At 36.7% G+C, this 17,433-nt stretch overlaps 1 protein-coding gene across 1 annotated transcript in view; it reads left to right on the forward strand.

Annotated features, from left to right (window-relative positions):
• COL25A1 (collagen type XXV alpha 1 chain) overlaps positions 1-13,618 on the forward strand; it is a 306,323-nt gene extending 292,705 nt beyond the window's left edge. Inside the window, exons 33-38 of the mRNA XM_029959490.1 lie at positions 3,467-3,520; positions 4,742-4,768; positions 5,508-5,561; positions 8,576-8,662; positions 11,411-11,449; positions 12,206-13,618. Of these exons, the coding sequence (XP_029815350.1) occupies positions 3,467-3,520; positions 4,742-4,768; positions 5,508-5,561; positions 8,576-8,662; positions 11,411-11,449; positions 12,206-12,208 (264 nt within the window). The 3' untranslated portion in view covers positions 12,209-13,618. The remainder of the gene's footprint in view (positions 1-3,466; positions 3,521-4,741; positions 4,769-5,507; positions 5,562-8,575; positions 8,663-11,410; positions 11,450-12,205) is intronic.
• Positions 13,619-17,433: the final 3,815 nt, after the last annotated feature.

Raw genomic sequence — 17,433 nt, forward strand, 5'->3', positions numbered from 1 at the left:
AGATTTGCGAAAATATAGAGACTAAGGTGTGCAAGAAATTCCTGCACACCCACTATTTTCTGTGTAGCTAAATGAATAGGAGGAAGTTCACAAGACAGATGGAAGGTTTTTTCCCAAGCAATCAACTAGCAAGATTATTGCTGTAATTGTTCACTTAATTATTCAGTACCATTTGGGAGGAGTTGTTTGTAGCATAGTTATGTAACAGGTGCCTGGCGTTGATAGACGTCTTGTTACCTAAATAACAAATGATGTGTTTTCAACAGAATTTTACAACTTGCATTTGCAACTCTTGAACTTGTTTATGTGAAAGCAGGAGGAAAACATTTTTGCCTGCAGATTTCAGACTTTACTTTTCAATTAAAAATAGTGCATAGTGCCACTGCTCACTAGTGCTGGATTAGGACCGCATTTTTTTGTGCTGACAGGAAAAACCTTGGGCATTAGGGTTATTCTACAGAATAATCATGGATTCATTGTTGGACAAGCTGCATTCAAGGCACTACTCTGAAGTAGAACAGGCTGTTGTGCAAATTAGAGTGGATTGGTTGGTTTTCAATTTAGCTATTTAATTAAAATAGAAAACATCATATCATCTTTATACAAAATTTGTTTAGATGGTGAGAAGGTAGACTAAGAAAGTCATGCATGACACTATAATGTGATTTTCTGCATTTCTTTTAGTAGACCAAAATGGTAATTAATACTGTGAATTAACATAATTTATTAGGCTGGTGTCTTACAGTCCTTATTAAATTCTTCAGCTATTGGAAATACCATTTTGCTAGGTGCTTAGGGAGATTTTACTGAGACCATCTTTATTAAATGGAGGAATTGATCATAATAGTCCTCTTAATCTGTGTAGTGATTAATCTTGTTTATATACCATCTTGAGAGAAAATAGCGAGCACTGGAAAACAGATAGACATCTTAAACTATTACTGCTGAAAGGGGACATTTAAGCCTGAATGGTAATGACAGACATAGTGTGTGTCCAACTTCTTGACCATCTAAAGGATCTGAAAGCTGGAAATGCACGTTTCCCTATTTTCCTTTTTTTTTTATTTTATTTTTTTCCTTGATGTCAAAGACCTGTTTTTGAGCTTGATTTTGGCTTTCAGATGTGTAGCCTGTGCAACACTTTTATCACTACACGTTTTGTACTAGTAAGGAAGGTGCATGCTCTTTAATTTGGTTAAAATGTTTCTCACTACGGCAGTGTTATAAAATCTCCCTATCTATCTTAAAGGAGACACTAATTATTCAGCTTTAATCATACAAATGGTAATTCATATTCATCCGTGATTCAGGAGACAGAAGTGAAATAGGAGGCAAAAACATATACTATGGTTTCTATTCTTTGGACACCGATGGATTGTCTTACAAAAAATATTAAAAACCTTCTTGAAGTTTACAAATATCTGCTTCTCTGGAGGAAATGCTTTATCAGTATGATTGAGGGCAATATACTCATGACAGTCCATCAATCTTATATAATCCATAAACATTCAAGACCTCATCTAATATTCCAGACACATTTCATCATGTGCTTTGTGTTGGAGGCAAAAAATTCTGAGTTACACTTCTCCAAATATATTCTTACATAACAGATGAGATTATTTCCTAGACTGATACATTCAGTATCTTTATGTCTACCATATGTTTAGCAACTTTATAAGCCTATCTTGAGGACTTTGTGCAGTCATCTTTGCTGTTGGAGATTTTTTAAAAAAAAGATACTTAACTAGTCTTGACATATTTCAAGTATTCATCAAAAAGTTTTGTAGCTGTTACATACATAGGTCAGCACATTATTTTCTTCTTAGCAGAAAGCTTTAAAGCTGCAAGGAATTTGTTGTTTTGAAAATGAGCTGTTACTTCCCAATACCTCCTATTGTTCTGCAAGGGCATCCAGCCTAAGTGTTGCTCAGAAATAGCTGGGGAATAATAGAATCCAGAAAGATCGGACATTGCACATCTAATCACGACTAGACTAAAGTAAGTGTCCACCTAAATAAAATATGAAGTATTTAAAACAGGTCAAATCTCAGTTACTTTGACAAACTCCTTATTGCTGTGATGATTCAACCACAGGTTCAGATTAATTTTTTTCTGGTACCTGCTTTTTTGTATAATTCAGTCAATGAAATTTAGACTCAGCAGCTCATTTTCAGAACTGTGCCAAGGACTTAGCTGTGCCGATGATCACCACTATTAATTAGGTACACATCTACATCTATGTCTTGTGCTCTTAATAATAGACTCATTAATTAATTAATAATAATTAGTAAATAACCCAGAGGATTATTTACAGAGAATTATCTCGAGGGCATAATGCAGCAAGTGCTAGGATGAAATACAGCACTTCCGCATGCCAGGAGCCTTGCACGAAGCCTTGCATTAGGTTAGGTTCAGGAAAGGGATTGAAGAAGGGATCCTGCTTAACAAAAACAGAGTAGGAGCTTTGAAAACTCGAGGTGGTGAGGATTTTTTTTTTCTTATTTTATCAACACTTGGAGCAGTTTAATTCTCAAGAGAGAGTATGGCTTTCCTGATGGATTTTATTCAGAAAAAAGAACACCACAGTCTGAAACAAGACTGCTGCCCACACCTACGTATCAGCCCTGACTCCCTAACAGGCTCACAGGGATCTGTGCTTGAAGTTACCTGGGTAATGCTGCTGACTTGGGAAGTTTGACTTCATGACAATCTTGACAAAGAAAAATCAGAGAGCAAAGGTGATTACTACTGTCAGCCTGAAATTTATCATCTTGAAATCTCACTTCATTTGGAAAAGTTTGCCCTATATTAAGCTTACAAAATTATTTTGGTGGTAAGTTTTCCATGGATTTTAGTGCAGAATGAGATCAAACTTCTGGAGTCATCTCTGTACTTACTTGTTCGTCTTCCACATTAATATAGTTTTGATATAATAAACCAGGGTATTTACATCACTAATCTAGAATTCAGTAGAGCATTTAGAAACACAGTACAGTGCATAGGATAATCTTCACAATGTCACTGTTAATAGTATTGCCTACTTAAATACAAGCTTTGACTGACACATTATTTTTACCTGTCACTATGTCACATCTCAGCTGCTCTGTTGATGCTTGATGCTGTATATCCTTAGTTTTCATTACAACATCAGATTTTTACTGAGAGCAATGTTGCAGCTGTTACAAACTTAAAATTGACATTGGTGCAAGTTCGGTTTGAAAAATATTTTCAGTTACTAATGTATTTAAAAATGAATGTAGATATCATACACCTTAAAAGCTATTTTGCCTAGAAAGTAATACACACCCTCTCTTTGCACCTTAAGCATTTAATAAAAATAAATGAGTTTGGATATTTTTCACTCAAAATATTTAGGAATGTATAAACTTTAACCTAAAGCACTCAGTAGAGATAATTTCTAAGATCGACAATGGTTTTGTTTGCTTGTTGTGTAACCTTTTCTTAGGGTGAAAAGGGGACTGTAGGTGACCCTGGACCCAGAGGACCGTACGGCTTGCCTGTAAGTTGCACAGAGTTTGTACACACTGCACTTTTCATCAGTCCTTGATTAAACTTTCTGTGCTTTATGGCTGCTTTTCACCTAGCAATAGAATTAGTTGGAATAGGTGAAGATAGATAATAAACCCTGACAGTGCAAGGTCAATGGTCTGTATCACAGACTTAGATTCCTACCCATGCACGTAACGAAACAGATCTGACATGAATCGGAAAGAGAGAGGAAATCCAGAATGCATGTACTCCTGTTTCAGCAACTTGTGTACATCAGCTGCCCAGGGATCATGTGAGAGTGCCAGGAGTTCAGGATGAACTGAGGAAAGATGTGAATTTCTTAATGTCAGTAAGCTGCTTGGATTTCCGTACTGCAAGGCTACTTCACCGTTATATTTCCATTTTGTTTGACACTTCAGAGACCTGTTTTGTTTTAATTTCTGTGCCAGAAGCAGTATGAGAAATTCATTGTGGCCCATTTGTAGGTGGAAGTGGTATGCTTTAAATCAACCGTTTAAATTATATTATCCATTTCTAAAATATGAGAGGGAACTTCCTTTGGCCTAACAAGGATATCCCCAATAAAATCAATTGACTTACTGTGTTTACACTGCTAATGACTGGGTCAGGTGTGTACATGTACGTATGTCTTTTCTGTACTTTCATGCAAGAGAAGCCATATAAATATGCTTGGCCAGGAACAACCAGCCTTTCCAAGAGACTTGCAATGTTTCCATATGTTCTCCAGTCTAATCTTCTTGATTAATTAATTTAAGCTGGAATACAGACCTATGGTTTAATTAGATCCATTTAATTGGATCAGGAGTCAGTTACTAGAGACAGTTTTCAGGCTCCATGAAGTGTTAAATTAGCTTGCCATGCATTTTTATCCGAGGGTCACTTCTGTGAGTTAAATTGGAAAAAAAAAAAATACAATTTCTGTTTCCCCTTCCTGTGAACTAAAAATAAAATTAAAAAATTATAGACTTTTCTGTATTTTTAGATTAGTCCTGGAATCTGCCTACAAACAAAATATTACTGTCAAGCAAAATTTTACAGTCAAGTTGTCAGTTCCTGGAAGTTAAACACTGACTGCAGCGTCCTTCACTGTGTGTGCAGCCTCAGCAACGTGGGGTCTCGCTGTGCAGAGGGGGCACAGAAGCTGGGTCTCAAGCCGGCTGTCGGTGCCATGGATTAGGATGCTAATGCAGTTTGTGTGGTTCTTTGGCAGGGCAAAGATGGCGAGCCTGGCCTTGACGTAAGTAATATCTGTGACCAGTGCGCTCTCAATGGTCGGTAAGCGTCTTCCAAGAAATAGCTTATGGAGCATAACACCTTTGTTTCCATTTAGTGTGCATGCAGTACATACAGAGAGTGTGCTAAATGCCTCATTTGCTCTTTCTCTATGATAAAAGAGGACAAAGATTGTGTGATATACAGCCCTTATCGACAGACACCACCAGATGTGGTGCTTAGTAATATAAGTAGCTGGTTGTTTGGATGTCAGTACGCTGAAAAACTGTGCTTGCTAAGAAAATATTCAGGCTTGTGACTCATTTGTAGAAGAACAAGGAGTCGCTGACACTCAGTTAAGTACATTTATTCTAATTAAAGAGAATAATAATTCCATAACCTGTAATGGATACATTTCAAGGCATAATCTCTTTCTTTGGCATGCTAAAAAAGGCTTTCAGTAAGCCTTTTCCTCTAGTTCTGTGCTGAAATCCCTAACTCGAAGGAGTCTTTTTCAGAACATACATATGCTAGCATGGACTGTTGCCATTTTGAGTGGTATGATTTCTTTCTGTAGCTGGCAAATTGCCTCTACCAAACTCTTGGAGTTACTTGTCTCTCATGCTCGTGTCTATGTATGTGTCCACACATACATATACACAGCATGTAGTGAAATAATCTTTTTATGCTTTCCAAGAGTGTTTGAAAACTTAACCTGCATGTGAATGAAAATGAACCTGTCTTTGTCCGTTTTGTTTTCATAGGGTTTCCCTGGTCCTCGAGGAGAAAAGGGTGATATAGGAGAAAAGGGAGAAAAGGTGACCACAGTGTTATTAACTGTTGCTTGATTCCCCAGCCTAGTCAGTTCTGCTGTCTTTATGCTCTAAATTGTCCCATTAAAACTTATTTTTGTTTTTACTGTGTGCCAAAAGGCCGGTCACAGATACATTCTAAGCAAAATCATGAAAAACCACAAAAATGTATGCACAGAAATAGTAATATCCACATGTCCCGAAGTACAGCTTTTTATTTTAGGCACATTTTCTCCAATCCATCCTACTCTTGTTGAAAATCCTAAAATATTTCATCAGAATGACATTAGTCATTCTGTTAGTAATTTTATACTGAAGAGCCCAGCTCTGTTCCCTGGCAGTTTATCCTAGTGTACCATGCCTGTACATGCTGCTTGTCCCACACCAAATGGATAAGACAGGAGCTGTTTGAATTTTTATTTTTGGCAATGTGATTACTCATATAAAATTATAGTCCAGGAGCACTCATCACGAAAAAGATTTGTACAATTGATTTTGTATTTTCGTTGTATGGATAGAAAAAAATTCTTTTAAAAAGGAATAACTTTTAATGAAAGTTAGGATTTGTGTTGTAGGGAGAGGGAGGGAAGGGGCCCTTGGTCCCAAATGCACAGTTGTGTCTGTTGTTATAAATTTTGACAGAAGAGTATGATGTGTCTGAACAGAGAATGAAAAGGCATTATCCTTTTCCCCTACACTCTGCATTGATGAAAATATGTGCACGTGAGGATTGGAGGTTGTTTCAACCAGAGCTGTGTTGCAGAAGTGCCACAACTTTGTATTTCTCTAGGCACTGAGGAAGAGCAGAAAGGAATTTTTTTTTTATCTTCATCAGATGTAGATTTTCCATATCTCCTGTGGACCTCTGTACTTGAGGACAAGGAGTAAAGATTAAAAAGAAATAACTCAGTCTTATGGAAAAAGTAGTAAAGTACTCAGGAAATTCAGACTATTGTCTGCACAGATGACTACTGCGTTGCTTTGAATAAGATCATAGATCTGTCCTGCAAAACTGGAAGTTTAAATAGATATCTGCTGGCTTGTAACACAACAAGTTAAAGAAATGCAAATCTTAAAGAATAGAGAAAGAGTCAGAAACCAAACTGTACAGTCCATTTTCAGAATCCTTTTTGGAGTATGTCCATGCTTTGTGCTTGCATACATTCACTGTAAATATATTGGTGTTACACTGAGAACAAAAAACATGAGAACTGACCTTGAAACTGTTGGGTTTCTCTGCTACACTGCTGTCTGTCTGGGTTTAAGATGGAAACTTAGCAAATTTACAGTTCTTGTCTCGTGAAGATTTCTTTTACATCATAATCTTATCATTTGATAAAGAAGGGTAATGTTTGGGTTGCTATTTTCCCAAATATTATCCTGTGACTTTTTGGCACACAGAAAAGATAGACAAGTAACTTCACTTCTATTATGACATGAATGCAGTATGTGTTGTTCATGAAACAGTTTTTTCCATTTAATTATGTCAAATATGTTATGATATTAAATGACTAATGTGCTTTCCTTCCTTTTTAAAATCTGATTTATATAATTATTTTTAATGTGTAAAAATGGGTTTTATCTCTTGTTAATAGATTAAGTCTTTCTGTACTGGTGTGGACCAAGTTAAATGTCTGTTTACTATGCTTCGCCTAAATCTGTCTGTTCTTCCAAAGGGGCATTCCTTCCTTCTCCTTCTACCCTCATTCCTTACAATTCCTCTGTCTTTTTTACCCTTTTCCTCACCAATGAAATCCTCCCAATAGCCACAACCTCACTTGCTGGTTCTCCAATGTCATACTAATTTTCCTATGACTATTTTTCCCATTTCTTTGTGATATTCCTGGTTTACTCATCCTTCCTATCCCATTTTTTACAATCCTAGCCCAATTTGTTAATTTTTTTAACTGATCCTTTTTGATTTTTGTGAAATTGAGAGCAAACCTGAAACTCATTTACCATTGTGATCAACTGGTGTGAAATCAATTATAAAATGAACTTTAAACATCTTATACTGCTTGAAGGTGAGGTCATCTTTGCAGGTAGCTTTGCTGAGGGTAATCAATCATTTCCATCAGAATTAAAGCATTGGAAGTTTCACATTTAAAAAGAAAACTCAGTGTGAAATCAAAGGACTGAATTTTGTTAAAATAAGTAGATGAAACATTGCCTGCAGAAGAGGGAATATTTGGATGTTGAAATATTTAAATAAAGAATAATTATCACTTCTGATTACTTTCTGATACCAAGACAATATGAAATCATTGAAAGTGTCATAGCACCTCTCCATCAAGCAGTTTGGGTGTTTTGATTCCTGTAGCAGGGTTTGAAATGGTCATGTTATATTTGGAGTGACAGGAGTGCACCCTCAGTGACGTCACTGGGTTTCTGTGGACACCATGGAGAACAGGATTTGTTCCAAACACTGTTACCAGAGTGCAAAAGGTCAGTTCAGCAAAGGATGCTCTGGGCCAAGTTCACCCTTGACATGACACCATGGAACTGAGTCAGAGACTAGCCATCCCTGTGAAGCAGCTGTGCCACAGGTCTTTTTTCAAAAGACTGTGCTGATGGATTCTGCTCTCACAAAGTTCCTTCTGACTAGTGGCAAATTCTCTAGGGAAGCTAACAAATTCAGGTTTTGTGTGCATGTGCACTTCAGAGCTATCACTTAGACCAAATAGGAGACATCTTCTTTTGGACTGTGGATTGGGGGATTTTGCAGATTTGCCTCTGTCTCAAGAAATCAATTTTTTCAAGCCCTGTTCTAGGTTTCAAAACATTCATAATACTGATATGAAATACCAGCACAAACTAATACCGATTGATTGCAGTTCTTGCTTGTGATCATATAATTTATTTTTCCACATAATGCACCACCCAAACCAGAACACAGTGGTAAGTGTCCTTTCAGCTCTCCATTGGCTTAAAAAGAAAAAACCCAAACTTTAAAACCAATCTTTCTTTAATTTTTTTTCAAAAGAATGAAACTTGTTTTATCCAAACCATTGTATCCACAGGGGGAAAAGGGAAAGAAAGGCAAAAAGGGGCCTAAAGGGGAGAAAGGAGAACAGGGTGCTCCTGGATTAGATGCACCTTGCCCATTGGTACGTCTCACTTATATATTGGAAGATCGATCGTCCTGCTGTAAACTGATGGAATAAGAAATGAGGAAAGAGGAACAAGCACCAGCTACTGTTGAACATGTAGCCCTTTGTTAACACAGCTTTATCTCAAGTTCTGAAAATTCTGGAGCAGACTCCATTTGTCAACGTCCTAAATTGGTTTAAAGCACCAGACTTAAGATCTTTGGGCTAAATTTGTGAGGTTTGGTGGTGTTTTTTTTTCATTATTTCTGCCAAACTGTTTGAAAAGGAACCAAATTTGGAATGTGCCAAAGTCAGTGCCCCACAGGTTTAAATCACACTACGACAGTCAGCTTGCTCCTCTTGCCTCTCTGTTGTTATTTGTTCACTCCATTTAAGTCAATACTGAAGGCATTTCCTTGACAGTAACATTGCAAGTTAATCTTTACAACAGGGATTCCGTGGAATTAAGGGGGAAAAAGGGGAGCCAGGCCAACCTGGCCTGGATGGGCTGGATGCCCCTTGCCAATTGGTACAGTATTTCTCTTTCCTACCAACCCTGCATGCAGTTCCTTTGTTTGTGGTCAGCCATTCTTAATGTAAAGTAATGTTTTTCTGAGCTGACTTTACATTATTCACATAACACATGCATGTGCATGAACAAACCAGCTGCTTCAAGTGATCATAACCGCAATGAGAGAACACACATTTCTGTTGGTACCTTAAACCTAACTTTCAGCAGTTTGCTCCCAGATCACATAGTAATTTATAAGTTTGTATCCTTCCTACATTTTCCCTGAGAATTGTTGGTTTGTTATTTTCCTCACAAAATACCTATTGCCTTACTCACCCTGAACGCAAGTCATTGTGGAAATCCAGCACAATGTTCACTTCTAATTAAGTCTGATGCCCTTTGTCTGCATTGGCTCAGTTCTGCACTCTAGTCTGTCCTAGAGCTACTCTGCACCCTGGACTTCCTTTCAAATCCCCGCAGTCTTAGGTGCATGTTTTCACAATTTGACCAAAGTGAGAGTCATGTACAGAATTATGTAAATACCGTTTCTGAAAATCAAGGTTTTCAGTAAGCCATGCTGGAACTTGGCTTCCAGACCATACACAAGTAATATTTTTGGTGTCTGGCCTGTACATCAAACAGTATTCAAACATATCTGGAAATAAAAAGCTTTACCTGAGGTTTGTAAGAAGATAACAGTCTGCAGCCCAAACCCTGTCTCTGTTATTTAATGTCTCCAATTTAATGGTCCTACCCTTGGAACTTACCTTCCTGGAATACACACAACACTCCCCACCCTATGTTAGCATGAATTCAAGTTCCCACCTATACTAAAATGCTACTTCTTGACCCTCTCCCTTGTACCAATCTGGCAACAGTGATTTTTATTCAATGGTAAAGTAAGTTTGAACTCTTTTCCATTTAAGAAAGAAAACCCCAAATGGATAGTACATACACATTTCATAAAGATACAAGGAAGATTTTCTTTTTAATTGTTCATAGTAAAATTTGATCTGCATGTTCTGATATTGTTTGGTGGTTAAGCACGGTTCTCTATGATGAATGTTACATTAAATAGATTTTATTTCAACTGTAGCACTTCTAATTTGAAATCAGTTCTTTTTAATCATAAATGCATAGTCCTTTAAAATTATTCCATAGTCCATATTGTTTGCTTCCAAATAATGGTAACCATATCTCATATTTTGTTGGGAATAATCAAGCATGCTTTTGTAATTTTAAAATATTTCTCTGTCTCTGTATTATCATTTATATCTGGAGATTCACTAACAATCATTGATGGATGAAAAATATTCTGTTCATAGGTAATTGCTAGAATAAGCTGCTTAGCAAGCAGCACTCTCTTGTTTAGGCAGCAAGCCACTTCCATCAGACTATGTGCAAGCAATTAAAAAAATCCTCAATAACCACTATCTTCACATGTAAATTCACATATAAAGTATTTGTATTCTATATTCTAAAAAATGTCAAGGCCTGATCTTTTTTCTGCTCATATATAGTCTAGTTACATCATATGTGCTCCTAATTCTGACCATATAACTCTCTGGGTAAAACCTGGATAGCCTTCTAAGTTGGAATTAGGACCTGGAAAACCAGTGTGACTGTGGTCAATAGCTGACCCTGATCTTACTGGACACATGGAGATATGTGAAGGTAGAGTAGCAAAAGAAAAGAAATGGAGTGACTCTCACATGAGAAGAAATTAAATTACCATATTGTCCAAGCACTGAAATATACAGTGCTGCTGGACTGCCCTGCTCCCACCACAGATGTTTTCTTCCACTGTGGCACTTAAGGTATGTTCAGGCCTTAAGATTTTGCTACTTCATTCAAAAGCTAATATTGAAAGTGAAAAGAAAAGATCCTACGCACATTTGAGTCTTGCTGTCTTATCACAGGATTACCTTTGTACTAGAGGCCTTTAAAGCACAATACCCTCCAGATAAAAGTGATAGTATTTTTTTTCTCATTGATCTTGTACATTCAGATAGAGATTGTTGTGAATAAAACAGATTATATTTAAAATAATAAGCAGCCTGAGCTCTAACAGCGATAAGAAAATAATGAAGATGTTCTAATGATTTAGAGAAAAACATATCTTTATAGCAGAGAGGTGCACGTATGTTTTTGCAGCGTAAACCTTCTGTCCTCTGGCTGTTTTAACAGATGCTGATGGATTATCTATCCTCTCAAACTTAACTATACTCTTTTTTTTTTGCCTCCCCTTAAAACAGGGTCCCGATGGATTACCAATGCCTGGCTGTTGGCAAAAGGTAGGATGGGTAGAGCTTTTTCTTTTCAGGAGTAGTATGTCCTTAGCACACAGAAATGCCTGTCACAGTCATACTGAACAATATCAAGATATACTTCAAAACCTCCTAGACAGACATATCCAGCAATGCAAGAGCAGACCTCCCTACCTGCTGCAAGATCAGGCAGTAGTTCATGTGATAATATTGTAATATATGTAGAAGTACTAATTCATTGAGGCAGTATTGTAGGAACAGTTGGCATTTGTTTTCTGGAAAGTCCAAGACTTTTCTTTTTTTCACATGAAGACTTACACATCCTTTAGTTTCTGCACATTATCACTGCTTCCAATTCGTTATAAAAGCTCATGGATTTTTTGTCAAATATTTATATTGATCTCTTATTATGTTATTCTTCTGGAATACTGAGAGGAACAGTGTAATCTACCCTTCTCTTTGCCTTACCTTTCTGGTCTTCAATATATCCTCCTTTAACATTAATATTAACTGGCAAGATTATTTTAGTAAAGGTTTAACCAAGGCAGTTCTGAATTTAAAAACATAGCATACAGAATTATGTAGGTGGAGAGATACTGGCATATAATGTCTTAAAAAGCATTAAGCATGAGTGAAATCCTAGGTGCGTTTATCTCTGAAGAATAACTGGTGCTGAGGAAATAACTATCCATATTTGCAACTCTGCCTTATCTGTGTATTTGTAATAGATGTCTGAAATATCTTACTAATTGGATTAATCTGTCTTTCTTTTTGTCTCTGCAGTGATGAATCTAACCTTACAAGCATGAAGTTGTGTATATAGCGCTCCACTTCTTTTATTTATAGTTGAAAACTGAAAATTTGGTTTTACAAGTCTGAGATATGTTTACATGTAGCTGCTTCTACTTGTTTGCAATAGTCCATACGTACTTTTTCACTTACATCTGCAGTTAGGTGATACTGCAGGGTAAACCTGCAAAGATTGTCTCTCTAATGAGAGATATCAAAACAACGATCAATAATAGAAATTAATATTTCTGTAAATTCTTATATTTTGGCTTGTGGATATGCATGGACAATGAGTGCCATGAACTAGTTTACAAGAAATTGTGACCAAATAAGAGCAAAATTCTATATGTACTGTACCAGCTGCCATTGGAGTTTATTGACTTGGTTTCCGTGTCCATCTTAAATACTTCACTGATTCATGACACCATATCTGCTTGTATGAACTAAAAGCATGAGTTCGTGTGCCAAACCTGCTTGTTGTGTGATCACGTCACGCGCTAAATGGCTGCTCACGGTGACCTTTGATTCCAGCTTCTGAATAATTTCCTTTTGTCATCTCAAGGGAGTCACACCATGGCTCATTGCTAAAAAGAGATAAACCAGAGGAGCATAGAAAGAGGCCTTGAATTTTTGGGGAATAGAGTTCCAGCTGCAGGTGGATGGCTTCCAGTCTTGCGGGATACTTGGCCCCTTTGATCAAAGAGGGTCGCGCCTGTTTATCAGCATCAGTTTGCCTTGCACTGCTCACGGTCGTGAAGATATTCACGATAGGCCCTGTCGAGTCCTCAATCAAGAAGGAAAGAAGTTTGAAGAAACCAGACTTCTCTGTGGGTTGTTTGAAAAGGTTGCAGAGGTGCTGCAGGGATCATTTGATGGCAGACACCGCCTGAGACCAGAAGCTTCTCAACCTTACTCAAGGATGGACAGAGTATGTGCTCTGCATATTGTATTTTGGGACTGCTGGAGGAAAAAGCATTCTTGAGGTGGGGATGAATTGGATCATCCTCCAGAGGAGGATTATAATGGAACTGACCATAGATGTATGTACCATGGTGTGGTTTTCAGGTTATTCACTTTAAATTACACAAAACTAGCTGAACTTTTCTGCAGGATTTTGGAAGCTATGGTTAATTTTGTTTCCTTTCCTGTAACTGTTGCCATAAAGAATGCATTTCAATAATCTATTCAACATTTGTGATGATGGCATTGAGGAAAATACTTCAAGCCACATACTCATCTTGTTTCAGTATTAGCAGTTTCTATTTCAAAGTCTTTGAAGCCTTTAAGTCTAGAAAAGAAAGAGTTTATTTTTGTGTTTCACAGACTGATTTGTTAATCTTGTTCCTTTTATGTTGTTACAGTGACTTTAGCGGACATTATTACTCAAAAAACATTGGAGAGAAACAATTCTGTGTAATTACCACTGCACACTTGTCGCACTACACTGTTATAGGTGTTAATATTTCTCCATTTCTGTTCAGATGACTAGCTTTCTAGAGAAACATTGGTAAATCTTTCCTTCTCCCCTTTTTTATTGCTAGAAATACATAATTCATGCACATTTTTAATTTTGCCATGAGGTATTTTTTCCAGTTTTGAGTCTTCATATGGTGCACTGAAGTTAGTTTGAGGGACTGGTTTATGAGAAATGGTGCCATATTTGGCAGATGGAAATTCTTTTTATGTCACTTCTGTTCCTAATGTATATAGCAGGATCATCAAAAACTTTTTTAGTTACTTTTCTGAGAGTTGTCTTTCATATGTAGACCAAAACCAAAGTTGAGGAAGACAGCCTGTCTCCGTTCATGTGTGGGCACCTTATGCCCTTCTTGGAATGCACATTTTTCCTTGCTCCATCATTTCTAAATCATGTGTAGATGGGGAGACCTTCTGTGGTCACGCTTTTTGTATTGCTTCACAGTCTCAGATCAATGGAAATGCCACTATAATGCAACCTTCCACCTTGATGAATCTTTACTGTCATTTTGGTGTATTGAAGTCAAACCTAGCATTTCATTGGGGAAAAACCAGATTTTTAAAACTTAAAAATTAATTTGGCGGTCTACAACTAGTAGTGTCTTACTAATAAAAACAAAATTCTGACACTATATAGATATATACACTGAATACATATATATTTGCCACTCAATTCCATCTTTCCAATAGTAAGAAATAAACAAGTGTTCACAGATGTAAGATAATATGTTTTTCTTTTCCTGAATTTTCAGAGATGCAAATATTAACCTCTCTGAATAGTCATGATTACAATAGTAAAAGCCTTCACACAGCATAGTCTGAATATAAAATGTTAATAATCAGAGTGCTATAGCACTAAATGCAAATGAGGGCCTTTCAGAAAGAGGACAAGAGGAGCACCGTGTAAGTCCTCTGACTTGCCCCTTTTAGTCTGCTTAAGAACCACTATCTCAGAAAAACAACAGGCTGAGGAGCCAGCTGTCCACCTAACAGAGAAGAGTCTCTTATGCCCATATCCTGACTTGGCACATTTAGCTAGGTATATTGTAGATGTGAAGACTAGAATTTGAATATTTTTTTAAGATATCAAATACTGGCAATCATAGAGTAAAATTAAATATTTTTTAAAGGTCCTTCAGAGTATATACATGCAAAATCAAGTAGAATGTTTATTATCTGGCTGAATGTTTTAGCAACTGCATATTGAGAGTGTCCACAAACACAACTCATTTAAGAAATAGCAACAAGATAAAAAACTATTAAATGCATGCTGCCATTAGCACTTTGGTTTTTTTTTAGTTTGTATACCTATATTTTTAAACTGCCCTCATAGCATCCATTTCTATATGCATCAATAAAGCTAGCAAAACCTTGGTTCATGATTTTGTCATTCAGGAAATAATTATAAACGCTACTGTTAAGTGTTAGTCAATACTCAACTCTCCTTTAACTCCCTGACACTGAGACCCTACTGAAGAAACATTTAAGCATCTTTGTTCACTTTCTTTTTTCTCTTGTAAATTAATCTAATTTCTTTATTAAATTCCCTCCAGGTATTTACTTTTTGTTTTTCCCAAGTAATCTTACTTAACTTTTTCAGATTTTTTATTGTTCAGTATCATGAAAGGTTCATTCCATTTAAATGACCATGAAGGAACAGCAGATAAACAACTTAATTTGAAAGGTTAAACTACATACATAGATTTGACATTAATATTTGCATCTCAGATTGAATTGATGTGAAACTTAACCATATCTAGAAAAGTTGCATGGTCAGTAAAAGTAAAAAAAAGAATTGGGTTTAACATTTCATCAAGAAAAACACCTTGTGAAGACTTGAAACATGTTTATTTTGTTTAAAAAGCAACTATTTCTGGTGCTAATATATCTTTTTCCTTATGATGGTAAAGCTATAGTTTGAACCACCAATGTGTTGTTATATCTTTTAGTGGCATTCCTCCAAATAGATATGATTTGTTTAGTTTGTTACAGGAACAATAGTTCTTCTATCAGTCTTTTCAGTTGTAGAAATGTGTAGTGGTATTAGTCTACATATATCCCTGACTTTTTCAGGTATAATTAATTCTTGTTTCTTTGGGAGTTTTCAGTATTTGTTTCATACAAAGTTTTGTAATCGCCTGTTACTCCAGTGCATTATAACCACATTGTGCAGAAGTCCAGCTACAGAAGCCAGACTTCTTTTAAGCACTGTATGGAATATGTCTGACATACGTGGTCCTTGTTTTCATATTCATAGATTAGCTATGGGGAAGCTTTCTTTCAGGATGTTTTGGACACCTTTTTTTTTCCTGAGTAAAGCATGAAATGTTAAATCGCAGAGCAATGATACAATGTTTTGGGTTTTGTGGGTTTTTTGATTTATATTTTTATTTATTGCTGATCTTGATGTCATATTCTGATAGTGTAGCAAAGCAGAAACTCTTCATCCAGCTGTTTATATATTCTTTTAGTCTACAATGTAAGTAATATGATTGAGTTTCAGAATGATCAAATGCATATACCTGCACATGTGTTAAGTATAGAGTATAAAAAGGACTGATGTACAGTGTGGAAACTTAGCATTGGCTCCATTGAGCATTACCTCATGGAAGGGGTGCATGTGACCACCAGTTACTTGGTTATGCCAGCAAAAGAGAGAAGCAACCCCATATGAGATGGGCAGACCTTTGGTCCTTGTGGGAGGGTGGTGCTGTGTAAGGCTGGGGGCTGCACCAGGAAACACACTTAGGTCCTGGATCTGGTTGGGGTTTAGAGAGAGTTGTCCCACTGACTGCCCCAGAACTGGGTTTGTAAACCTGGGCTCAGCCATGCAAGGCTTTTCTCTTGGCTGTGCCTCTCTATCCCCAGCAATGAGCTGTGGAGAGTGATGCAACCTCCCCTTGCAAAGCTCTTTGAGGCGTGCAGAAGAAAGGACGCAGGTATTATGCTTAGTAACAAGGGGAATATTATCAACTTCAGGAATGGGTTTTGCCTAAATCAGGACCACTTCAGTAAGAAGTCCAGAGATATTTCCAGTCTACTGAATGTGTTGAAGATGTTCAAGGCATGCAGAAGTTGACCTTTCCCTTCAAATTTCCTGATTTCTGCTGCTTGACCATCTTGAATTACATTTTTAAAGCTCTGTATTTTACCGAATGAGATTGCTAAATTTTCACACTAAAGACTCACCTAAAATAGTGATATCTGCAAAGATACTGGTCAAAATAAAGTATAATTTTTAGTCATTGTAAAAATTCTATTTCAATGACTGGAATTAAAACTAACACCTAATTTTTTATTCTTTTTTCCTTCCTGCAATTTGCTTTTGTGGATGTGAATGTTGTTGTAATGTACAAATGAAGGTTTTCTTGCACCCAATATTTACCCTTATTGAAGAATTTTACATGGTGGTTGGATTCATTAAATGCTGTTAAAAACAAGTGCCTGCCACCATCATATCTGAGAAAGATACTCTACAGAACAAGTGGAGTTTTTATTTTAAAAAGGGATTTGGAGTGTTGCTTTTGTTTCGTTTTGGTTTTAAATGCATCTGATTATCAATGCTGCTCACAAATTGAATTTTCTTTGTAAAGCAGGGGGCCTTAACCTGGGACCGTTAGTGTTTTACTTGTTTCTATTTAAAAAAGAAATTGTATGAATTTCCCAGATCCCATTGGTACTTGCACACTTCTCTGAAGTATTATGGAGAGTTGGGTTGGTGGGAGAATGTTTTACATATTGTTAAC

Source organism: Manacus vitellinus, unplaced genomic scaffold (assembly GCF_001715985.3).
Source record: "Manacus vitellinus isolate BGI_N305 unplaced genomic scaffold, ASM171598v3 scaffold_0_pilon, whole genome shotgun sequence".
Taxonomy (NCBI): Eukaryota; Metazoa; Chordata; class Aves; order Passeriformes; family Pipridae; genus Manacus; species Manacus vitellinus.